Below are 11,916 nucleotides of genomic sequence, written 5' to 3'. Positions count from 1 at the left end.
TGCTATATTCAATTTAGAAAAATACTATGGATCCATGTAGTTATTCGGCTCAAAGTGCCGAATAAGTGATTTATCCAGAATCACGTGATTTGAAAGAGTTTTATAATAAACGAGTTCATGATACTATTTATCCACATATAATTATATTAATAACATGATATCTAAAGAACGTAGTGACTGGAATCTTCAACAGATAGAATATTTTATTAATAGAAGAAATGATGATATCAAGAACAATCAAAAACGTGCACTTAATTCAATTTTAGAAAGAAATCCGCAAAAAATTATCCTAGATCGTTTAAAATATGAAGAATCTTGTACACGACCGATCATCAACTTATTAATGAAAAAGTTAATTTCCATTTTCAAAACATAGGTTCATCAAACAAATCACCGATGGTATACAATGGTCTAAATCCAATGCCAGAATCCTGGCGACCTTATTATTCACCCAGATCAAATATAAATCCAGACGCTATCAAATTATTAGCCGCTCCCATAACACTTTCTGAACTTTAACAGATGATTAAATCATTACCAAACCATAAAGCGCCGGGACCATCCGGCATCACTTATGAATTAATCAAAAAATTACCCGTTACTTTTCTGGACATACTGGTCTCCTTTTACAACAATATTTTAGAAAATGGAATTATCCCTGAATCTTGGCAACACGCACTCCTATATCCCATCCCCAAACCTACTTGGTGGGATAATGATATCAAACACACACGTCCCATAGTACTATTAGATACGTTTAGAAAATTACTTGTCAAAATCATCAATGCCAGATTAAACTTTTATTTGAGTTCAAATGATATTCTTCAACAAAATAACCGTACCGATACGCAAGGTTCCTCGTGTATCTGGTATGGACATTACTGCGGCTAAACAATTAAAAAAGAAACTATATATAATGATCCAAGATCTCTCGAAAGCATATGATAGAGTTGAAATATCTTTACTACAACGAGCTCTTTTACGCATAGGGATTCCAAACAATCTTATTACTTTTATACTAAATCTCTTTACAGATAGGAAAAATTCCGTCCTATTTCAAGATAGTATAGGTGATCAATACAATGTCATTAATGGAATAGATCAAGGAGGATCTATTTGTCCCCTCCTTTGGGTAATATATTACGATCCCATGTTTGAAAGAATCAATAAGTCCTCTTTTGAAGGTATTAACTACGAAGTCTCATTACCGAAACATATTAATGATGATTCAGAAGATTGACACAGAGAAAAATTATCTGTTAAAGTTTTAGGATATTTAGATGACATGACATGGCTTGCTAGCGACTTAATTCAATTGGAAAAAAAATTGGAAATAGCGGATGAATTTTACCAACTCACTAATATCAAAATTAATAAGGATAAAACCGTTCTTTTATCCAATGATAAAAAAGAAGTTAACGACAACAACAGCATGGCGGACATGCTTATATCACCTTGCCGATCATTTGCCGATCACATAATTCCAATTTTAAAATTTATTGCAAAAGCCACAAATATTTTCAAAATAATGTGGTAAAAAAATTATGGAAATATAAGCTAAGCATTGAATTATTATATAATTTTAATTATATAAATATTGGTATAATTTTTTAATATTTTATAACACATTATTCATATGTGATAATTCATAATTTTTTGCCAATCATCAGACAAAATTTGATGGGCGGAGATGAATATGCATGGGCGAAACTCAAAACTTCGCACAAATATTCTTTATATTATGTAGAATCTATAAAAAAAATAATGCAGTGATCTGATTAATAATGCAGGTTTTTTATTAGTAACATATTTAGTGAATAATTTCGTAAAATGAATAAATATATGCCAAATAATATTAAAAGCTAAAATGTTTCTAATGAAATTTAATATACAATAAATTAAAACTAAATTTAAGTTATTTGTGAAATTTGAGCATATATTTATTATGTAAATTTTTTTAGCAACGGTATTATATTATGTGATAATTGAATAAATGATCAGCAAATGATCGACAAATGATCAGTGATAAAATAGGGATGTCCGCTATGCTGACAACACCACCATCCAACTTCACTTTGGTAGTGAATTAATTAATGTCAACCTCCAACCGATGGTCAAAGGCACAAGAATTTTAGGTGTATACCTTCACGCCGATGGTAATAATTCAACTACCATAGCAAAAATCAATAAGATGGTTAATTATACCTCATTTCTGATTCGTAGGAAAAAACTCACGCATGATTACGTGATTTATGTAATTAACAAAGTGATCATTCCGCGAATTGAATATTTATCACAACACATTTTTCTACCCTCTTCTTATTGTACCAAACTTAATTCCAAACTCGGAACCCTTTTTAAAAATTCTCTACAATTACCGCATAATACTTACAATTTAGTAATTCATAGTAGAATTTATCCCCATATCGTTAACATCTTTGACAATCAGTTAAAAGCCCAATCCTCCCTATTTCTTGCACAAGCAAATTGTCCACACACTAGTAACATAATTAAATTTCTTATGTTATTATCACAATATCAATATAATCTCCCTTTTAATTTTTTTGATTTTTTTACTTCATTTGATCGCCCTTTAAAAAGTTTTACTCGTTTAGAAAGTCTTTTTGTATTTTTTAGATATTATAACATTTCAATTAATACTAATATTAATTTTTGTGTTAAAGGTGGTACTATACCTATATCACATTATATTATAGATCCAAAATTTCTCTATAGTCACATCATGAGTCTACGCTCCAAAGGAATTATGTTTCTTGACCAAGTCATTACACCTGACTCTGCATATTTATTAGAAGAATATAATAAAATTAAGGAAAGCTTACAGAACAAACAAGGACGTATACCTAGATGGTATAATTTTCTCAAAAACCATCTTACCATATCTAGTACCAATAATCATCTCAACATAGAATTGAACAAGCCCATTATTCAAAACCCACGTGTGGAACGCTTACGACCTCCACCTAGGGATCGGAAAAGATTCGATTAAAATCGAAACTATCAAAAATCGATAAGAATCGATTTTAAATCAAATCTCGAATAAAAATCGAATCTACTTATTGTGGCGCAGTTTCGTTAATTTGACCGTAAATTATTATTTGTTCATAATAGTTAATTTTGGCCAAATTCATAATTCCGCCCGCGAATCACGTGACGGAACACAAACTTCCTAAAAAGGAAATTTTATCTCCCAATAAAATTCAAGTTGCCATCGCACAAGGTTGTACAAATTTCCAAAAAAGGAAATTTGTTCGTCGATCACTGTAATTTTTGTAATCACGTGATATGTGTTTAAACACACCTATTATAAATAGTATAAAAAAAAATCGGTATTTGCGAAACGATTAATCGCGATTAATCGATTTTAGAATCGATTCTAATAATGGGAATCGATTCCAATCCCTACCTCCACCTATATCTGTCGAAGTTCAAAACCATACAGGTCCTAGTAAATGGATAGTTACATGGTCTCAAAATATTACTGATGCTGTATATGGAAGAGCAATTATGACTACAAACTACTCCCCTAGCGGCCCTATGTTATTTGCTGAACATTGGATTAAAATTCCTATCAATACTTCTATCGCTACACCTCGCTCACGTCCTAATCTTCTTCAACCTTGTCCTGGCTGCAAATTACACTTTCTATACTATGTAGGAGACAATAGAATCAATTGTATCCTTAAAATTCCTTATCCAAGAATAATAAAAATTTATGCTCTACAAAAACATAATATTCAACAATACGCCTCATGGCTTCCTGGACGATTATTAAACAACGTCAAGGTTATAAAACACAACCACGAACATTATAAAATAGTGGCTTACAACGACTATTTAATCCGTAATAATTTGTTACCCTCCAGGACATCTCTTTTGGACACCTTAGATAATGCTTCACCTGCTAATAAAACTTACCAATTAATCACGTCTCTTATTAAAGAACGTGTTATACAAGCAGATTTATGGTCATTGGCACAGAACGTTCAAAATCATAACTACTTTGAAATTTTCACAGATGGCTCGTTTAATCGTTCTCCTTCTACAAATGAATTCCATATGGGCTTTGGATGGCACATTCCTAATATACCCGATTTTAATGCCTTTTATCGTGGCGCCTTGAAGCATCTACCATCTTCTACTAAAGCTGAAATCATGGCCATTTTAACGGCTATAATTATCTTATTACCATCTAACGCAACAATCCTTATTCTTACAGACTCTCAAGCTGCAATAGACGGCTTTAACAAATCAGCACAACTACATCATATTTCACCATGACGTTTTAATAAAATTAATTATACTTCTTTATGGTCAGCGATCCATCACATCATCAAAACACTTTCCCTCAATGTGAAATTCGAAAAAGTTAAAGCACATTCTACCAACGCTCATAATGATAGAGCTGATGAACTTGCTAAATCAGGACGATTCAAATCCGTGTCAACCAATATTAATACCCGAGGTATTCCATCACAAAACGTTTCATTGATCTGGAATGACGAAGTTAACTTAGATAAAGATATCAGAAAATATATGGGTAAAATTATTGATTACCGTTTGATTGATAATCACCTCAATCATCACAATTTGGCAGATATTCAAGAATCCACTAAAAAACATATGATTAATTGGCCGGTATCTTCAAAATTCTTTTCTCTTAATTCATGTAACGATTCCACTTGTGATCAACATAGTAAAGATGTCAGTTGGAAGATGAAGACTTCAACCAATACTTTACCAACATTAGATGTTCTTAATCGTAACTTCCCGGATCTTATCAAAGATAACATTAATTGTATGTTATGTCATAATAATTCAGAAACTAACGACCATGATTTATGGAAATGTCCTAGTTTATTACCACACATTCGTTCTGCTTTTCAGGAACTGGCAATTTTAGCGCAAGACATCCTACACAAGGATGCTGACAAATTGAATCTTTGTATCACAGATACGATCAAATATTCTAATGTATTTTGTTGGTCATTAAATGACATTAGGGCTATTACCGATAACGTTACTGCGATCTTATGTGCCTGAAGATTTATACAGAAGTTTCCGTGTACATTTTAATACTCATATAGCCACAACTAAGGCGCTTCTCAAATTCATGGATGTCTCCTCCGGGTTAATTAAAAAAAATGTATGGAAAATTAGATCTTTGGCTTGAAAAGATAAAAAACGTATGCTAGGCATCAACAAAAATAGCTTTAAACGCTATCAACGTTCACGTAATAATCAAAGTAACCGACGTCGTCAACCTCAAGATTTTGGATATATATGTCCTCAAACAGTTTCTGTACGAAATTATTTCAATCGAGCTGATCTCATTTTTATTATTCTTGCTTCTTCTAATTTTTTACATAGTGATACAATGTTCGATCAATTAACCAATGACTTGCATATAGAGTTACCCACCTTTGCTTTTCCACAGCGTTCTTCTATTTTAATGGTATAGCTACCTACATTTCTAGAATTAGATCTTAGTGTGCGCATTTATTACTATTAATACCTATTCTATTTCGGCTGGGTTTTAGATTAGTTTTTTATACAATTCTAGTCAGGGCTCGATTTATTGAGCGATGATTCTACATTGTGTGTTTTTATAATTTTTTGTTTTAATTAGTTTAAATTATCAATGTATTCTCCTGGCCTACCTTAAAATAAATAAATAAATAAATAAATAAATAAATAAATTTATCCACATATAATTAATATATTTGACAACCAGATAAAAGTGTAAGTGTCCTTATTCATCGCACAAACAAATTGTCCTCACACATCAAATACTTTGAAATTTTTATTTTTATTAAGCCAACAAAAATATTGGCTACCTACATCTCCTATTGATTTTTTTTCCCTTTTTGATATTCCGTTACGTTCATTTTCATGATCAGAATATTTATTTGCCTTTTTATGTTTTTATAATTTGTCGTTATCAACTAATTTAATTTCAAAACCAAAGGTGGTAATCACCCTATTGCTCATTATGTTATTGATCCTAAACATTTATTTAGCCATATTAATAGTTTGAAAAAAAGGTATCATGTTCTTGGACCAAATTATCACAATTGGTTCAGCGTATCTCCATGAATATCAAAAGATTAAAGAGTACAAAACAAGTACGGAAGAACTCCGAGATGGTACAAATTCCTCATCGCTCTTACCAATAACACAAGGAGATTAAATTTTAATCTCGACCATCCTATTATTCAAAACACAAATTACTCGACCAAAAACGCCTCCAACAAACTGAATGACGAACCTATCCATTTACAAGGAAGACCAAAATGGATTGCTTCATGGGCTCCTGCCATCACGGACGTGATTTATGGAAAAATTCTTACGGCTACACATTTTCCAAATACAGTTCCTATATTATACGCAGAACATTGGATTCATAGAAATTTGGATACTTCAAATTATCATAATACTCCACGTTCGCAAACCAACACAATAATCCCTTGTCAAGGATGCTCTCTTCACTACCCTTATTATGTAGGCTCTTAAAACCCAAATGTATTGATTGTTCAATTGAAATATTCTAATAGTATTTTGATCAACATCTTATCGTTAAACATGAAAAAAAAATTACTATTATCGTTATGACAAATTTCATATTTTAAAATTTAGTCACCCACATTACCGTCTATTAACATATAATGATCATTTAATTCAACATAATCATATTCCCTCGACTCGTCCCTTACTTTCATTACCACCAAATTCTAATCTCAATTCATCATGCAACCATAATTTAATAAATCAATTAATTGTTAATAGAGAAATTATTAACGAACTTAAATACTTATCTGATTTATTATCTTCGTTTAATTTTATAGATTTCTATACCGATGGATCTTATGATTCCGAAGCTAAGCAAAATGATTTTATATGGGTTATGAATGGACAACTTTTAATTTAACTGATGTCAATATTACCCACAATGGTTCACTCGAATTCTTCCCTTCTTCTACGAAGGCTGAGACAATGGCCATTCTTACCGCCTTGATCGTCTCTCCGCAAAACAGCTCTATAAACATTTATACGGACTCTCAAGCCGCTATTGACACTTTTCACAAATCGTCCAATCTCATCTCTATTTCTCCGAGACGTTTCAACAAAATTAACAATAATATTCTCTGGTCAACTGTACACTATATTATAGACAAATTGAACCTTCATATAAAGCTTTATAAAGTCAAAGCTCATTCTAATAACGCTTTTAATGACATAGCTGACGCTCAAGCTAAAGTTGGTCATCTTCATCAAACACTGACGAGTATCAACCATAGACATTTACCTTCGCAAATGATTACTACTACATGGAATAATGAAATTCCAATAGACAAAGATGTTCGTAAATGTATAGGAACTATCTCCAACTACAAAAGGATAGAAGACTACCTCAATCACCCTTCATTAATTGACATCAAAGAAGCCACGGCACAACATATTATTAACTGGTCGTGTACCAGTAAATGGTTTAATTATAATGGTCACGAAACAGCCACAAGTACACAACACACCAAAGACACCGCTTGGAAAATTAAATGTTCTACGCTTAATCTACCAACATTAGATATACTTAATCGCAACTTTCCGAAACTTTTCAAAAATCATACGACATGTCTATTATGTAAAGCTGATACTGAAACAAACAATCACCTTTGGCGTAGTCCTGCACAATACAATAATATTCGCGACACCTTCCAATCACTTGCTTCCACTTTAATCGGTATTCTATCAGACGCAGCTGACAAACTGTCACTTTGTATAAACGACAGTGTGAAACATTTCCCACTTTTAGATGGAGTTTTCGAAATGAACCCATACATCCCAATGCACTTTTGCTATTACGCTCTTATGTGACAAATGACCTTTACGGCATTTTCAGCATCCATACCAACAAGAAGAAAAACATCGAACGCGTTATATTTCCGTTCCTTCAAATTTGTAGTAATACCATCAAGTCTAATATTTGGAAAGTTCGTATTAAAGAATGGAAAACCTAGTAAATTGAAAATGGAATTACCAAGAGAGATTTTAAAAATTATGCAAAAAATTATAGAAATGTAGGTAAACAGACGCGCAGTGTCGCTAACGCTTCCACACGAACTTCGCCCCACATTTTGATTTCAGGAATTATAAGAACCATACTTATTTTCGAACTTTTTACATAGTGGACCATTTTACAATCATGTAGACGTTTTATCATCTAACAATATAGATCACCACTATAGAATAAACGACCATTTTATTTCACATGTCTAGTCACCTACAACTTATAAAAATTAGAACCACTATACTTAGCAATAGAATTTCTTTTTATTATTATTATTTTCTTTTTATTTTTTAGGGTTCCATGGTTACTTATTTTTGTTTTATTGGGTTCTATTGCTATTCTTTATTGGTCGTGGTAGAGAGTAGGAGGTTCTTTTTCTTAGAAGTGAGGGTCTGGTTTTTTTTTTTACTAGATGATAGCGAAACTGATGTAACGCCTATTGTATTGTAAAATAGCAATACTTTGTACGCTGCCTGCTTGACATAAAATAAATAAATAAATAAATCATGTTTAAAGGGAGTTAGGATAGCATATTTATATACGTGTAAAATAATTTAATAATATTTATCGATAGTTCTCAATTTTATTGGTTACTTACGCTCAAAATTAATTTAGATTTTGTTACGTCGCAGTAGTTTCGATAGTTCTCAATTTAGTGGTTACTCATACTCAAAATTAATTTAGATCTTAAATTTTTTGTTACGATGCAGTTTCGTGAGTGACTATGAGGGAGAGGGACTACGCAAGTTCTTCTCTTGATCGCTATTACGTCATACATCAGATACTATATTAGTAAGGGGATTACTTCCATCTTCAACAGGAGTAAGTCATTGGCTCATTCACTTGTGTAACGTAAAAGTCATAAAAACGAATTTTTAGTATTAAAAAATTTTTCGTACTTTATTCCTACAACCATGGCGAACGCGTTTAAAGTTTACTGTGAGAAAATAGATCTTGAAAATATAGACCTCAAGAAGGTTTATACCTTCAAAGAGTTCGAGTATATAAACGACCAACTTAAGACCCGCACTATACAACTTGACGGAAAACCAGTTAACCTCTTCGAATACAAAAACGGAAAATTAATCCCAATGCCTCAGGTTCCTATTGCTAGAGCAGCAGTTGTTGCCGAGATTGTAAGACAGTTAGGTAACTGGAACATTGAAACTCACCAAAATGGGAGAATCACTTCGTCTCAAGGCGGGTTTGACTTCAACGTTGGAGGAGCGAGAACACTTCGAGCACCAGACGTTACATTCGCACCAAGACAAACGACCCGTAGCTTGAATGCATTACAAAATTGGACCTTTCAAGGTCAACCCTTTACTCCAATATTTGTTGTTGAGGTTGATTTCATTCAAAGTGAATCAGAATTCCAAGCATTTGATGATAGATTTAGAAATGAATTCTTTGCACCGGGAACGTCTGTGGAGTTAGGATTTCTGGTTAGCATCGGGCAAGATAATAACGGCCAACTACAGGGAAATATCCATTCATGGAGATAGAACGAAAATAATACTGTACGTCATTATGAACATGGATGGAGAAGTATGAATACCTGGGTTAGCGGTCAAGAAATTCTTCCAGGCTTCGAATTGGATGTTGAGATGATTGAAGAATCTATTTCGCAAATATGTTGTGACGATTTATCATTGATTATTTTATTTTAATCTTACCACTTATTTATTTCATGAAATGATTACAGCAAGATTCAGGTTCATCATCGTCGGATGATGATACTAGATTTCCTTGTCCTAAATGTACGGAAACCTTTACTAATAATCACAGATTTACGAAGCATTTTCGAATGGAACATGCACTTAAGCCACGTAAACAACGCGTTAATCAATAGGTTATCATGCGTCTCAAATGTTGTTAAAAAAAAATTTGTGTAGTAGTTTGATTGTTGTAAGACTTATTTTGTATAAGTTTCGCTTCATCTAATTATATTATTAATTGCACATTTTTATTTTTCTGATATGAGATTATAATGCATATTACATATATTGAGTTTTCCTTCTTTGTAATAAAATGCTTGATACTTTATGAGATCATAAATTATTTACTGTGTCGAATACCATTTGTTTACCACGCCAAGATTATTGCACTTGTGACCAGCAATATCTATTATACTGTAGTGAAAAAATAATGCTCTGAAAACATATATCAATAAAGTTCACCCACATCAGGCAACTGTGTATATGTTGTTACCTTTGGTTACGTTACTGTCATATGCGGGTGTTATCCAGTGTCTAAAATTCAAAATTTTTTTTACTTGCGGACCCGCAACAAAAAAAAATAGGTTGAATGCGGATTATTTAAATTTACTTGCGGAATTTGCATATATTTAAATTTATATGCAGGAATTTGTAAAATATCCAAAAATTTCCTTGCAGAATCCGCATATGTATTTTAAATTTACAAGCGGAAAAAAAAAATCACATGCGTTCCGCAAGCTCCGCAAGTGAATTTTAGACACTGGTGTTATCTGATGAATGTATTTTATTTATGTTACTTCATAATCATTATTTTTAGCATTCTGGGGATTTTAACACTTGAACATTACTCAGATTAAATGTAGTAAATTCGTTACTAAATGACAGACATTGAAGAGACCATTGACTTATATGCGGAAATACCCACTTTCTATCCTGATTATAAGCCTATTATAGATAAAATGCCACCAAGTCTAATCAAAAGAGCTTTTGATCAATTACTTATAATAAAGCGCAATCCTGTTTTGCCAAAAGAAATTACAGAAAAAAGTGATCGGATTGAGCAATATTTGCGCAATAAATTAATTGTTTATGAACAAGCAAAAAATCGAAGGGCTTTTGTCTATAGTATGGATACTGGAATGCAGACAGAGGATAATAGTTTTTCTGATAAAGCAACTCAAACAGATTCTTTGGATAAAGCAACCCAAACAGATGATATTGATTTTTTAGGGCAGATCAAACGGGTTAATATGATATTAATTAATGCAGTAAGCATTTTATCTAATATCTAATTTCCTACATCATTCTCAATTTTAGTATATTTTTTTTTCTGACTTCAAACTGGGTTAGCCTACATCTTTTGAAGCCTTTGGCTGAAAAAGGACCGGAATCGCAAAACTATGGATTGGAAAAAACCACGTCCTCAAAGTTGGCCAGAATGCCTGACACATGACACCTGATAATGGATCCCAAACAGAAAACTACCCCAACGGCACCCAGAAAATTCTTCGAACTCGGCCGGCGTTATGCACTGACACGTGATCGAAGAATTTAGGATGTGATGAATAAAACGTGACAAATAGAATTTCATCTACTTGAAAAAATCTAAGTCCCTCGGATAAATATAAACAGTGAAACTCGGACAGGGTGTGACGATGTGATAAATAAAACAGATCACGTGATCGAAGAATTTTTCTGGGTGCTGTTGGGTTATATCAAACAGAAGCAAATGTATCGTTCTTATACGTGTACGACATACTATCTTATACGACCTATATTATGTGACATATACGTCGTATAAGAACATAGCACCTGATCGTATAAGAACGATACATTTGCCAAACAGAAAACAAATCATGTAATCATAGGGCGGAAATTAATGATCGGGATAAATATGAACTTATTGTTCTGCAAAGGCAACTGCTTAAATATAATTGATCACGGATAAAGAATCCGGATTATTTTGTGTAGCCCGGATGTCCAGATCGAAGCACTAGTTCAAAAAAATAATGTGATTTTTTGTAATCCCACTAATTCCGGCCAAAATTAAACGATCGGCACAGGAATTTCCCTTTGGAATCTTGTGTAATCAAATTTCCAAATTTCCCT

General features: G+C 32.5%; 7 protein-coding genes across 7 annotated transcripts; all 7 read left to right on the top strand.

Moving 5' to 3' along the window:
• Positions 1 to 154: 154 nt before the first annotated feature.
• On the top strand, positions 155 to 519 carry OCT59_019212 (uncharacterized protein; the record flags this gene model as incomplete). Its single annotated transcript, XM_066135870.1, has 2 exons — positions 155 to 317; positions 377 to 519. The coding sequence occupies 2 exons, from the start codon at positions 155 to 157 to the stop codon at positions 517 to 519; spliced, it is 306 nt and encodes a 101-aa protein (XP_066005122.1).
• Positions 520 to 4,644: 4,125 nt separating this feature from the next.
• Positions 4,645 to 5,064, top strand: OCT59_019211 (uncharacterized protein; the record flags this gene model as incomplete). Its single annotated transcript, XM_025310266.2, has 1 exon — positions 4,645 to 5,064. The coding sequence occupies one exon, from the start codon at positions 4,645 to 4,647 to the stop codon at positions 5,062 to 5,064; it is 420 nt and encodes a 139-aa protein (XP_025183984.2).
• A 145-nt stretch (positions 5,065 to 5,209) lies between these two features.
• Positions 5,210 to 5,482, top strand: OCT59_019210 (uncharacterized protein; the record flags this gene model as incomplete). The annotated part of the gene is made up of 1 exon (XM_066135869.1): positions 5,210 to 5,482. One exon carries the CDS (start codon positions 5,210 to 5,212, stop codon positions 5,480 to 5,482), a length of 273 nt encoding a protein of 90 aa, XP_066005121.1.
• Positions 5,483 to 6,070: 588 nt separating this feature from the next.
• On the top strand, positions 6,071 to 6,534 carry OCT59_019209 (uncharacterized protein; the record flags this gene model as incomplete). The annotated part of the gene is made up of 2 exons (XM_066135868.1): positions 6,071 to 6,167; positions 6,305 to 6,534. 2 exons carry the CDS (start codon positions 6,071 to 6,073, stop codon positions 6,532 to 6,534), a joined length of 327 nt encoding a protein of 108 aa, XP_066005120.1.
• An 801-nt stretch (positions 6,535 to 7,335) lies between these two features.
• OCT59_019208 (uncharacterized protein) lies at positions 7,336 to 7,896 on the top strand (the record flags this gene model as incomplete). Its single annotated transcript, XM_066135867.1, has 1 exon — positions 7,336 to 7,896. The coding sequence occupies one exon, from the start codon at positions 7,336 to 7,338 to the stop codon at positions 7,894 to 7,896; it is 561 nt and encodes a 186-aa protein (XP_066005119.1).
• A 1,107-nt stretch (positions 7,897 to 9,003) lies between these two features.
• Positions 9,004 to 9,759, top strand: OCT59_019207 (uncharacterized protein; the record flags this gene model as incomplete). The annotated part of the gene is made up of 2 exons (XM_066135866.1): positions 9,004 to 9,534; positions 9,595 to 9,759. The coding sequence occupies 2 exons, from the start codon at positions 9,004 to 9,006 to the stop codon at positions 9,757 to 9,759; spliced, it is 696 nt and encodes a 231-aa protein (XP_066005118.1).
• Positions 9,760 to 10,685: 926 nt separating this feature from the next.
• OCT59_019206 (uncharacterized protein) lies at positions 10,686 to 11,099 on the top strand (the record flags this gene model as incomplete). The annotated part of the gene is made up of 1 exon (XM_025329591.2): positions 10,686 to 11,099. The coding sequence occupies one exon, from the start codon at positions 10,686 to 10,688 to the stop codon at positions 11,097 to 11,099; it is 414 nt and encodes a 137-aa protein (XP_025183986.2).
• Positions 11,100 to 11,916: the final 817 nt, after the last annotated feature.

The sequence above is a fragment of the Rhizophagus irregularis genome, chromosome 28, assembly GCF_026210795.1.
Source record: "Rhizophagus irregularis chromosome 28, complete sequence".
NCBI classification, from domain to species: domain Eukaryota; kingdom Fungi; phylum Glomeromycota; class Glomeromycetes; order Glomerales; family Glomeraceae; genus Rhizophagus; species Rhizophagus irregularis.
The sequence above is the reverse complement of the archived record's forward strand: the minus strand, read 5'-3'. Positions and strand labels throughout refer to the sequence as shown.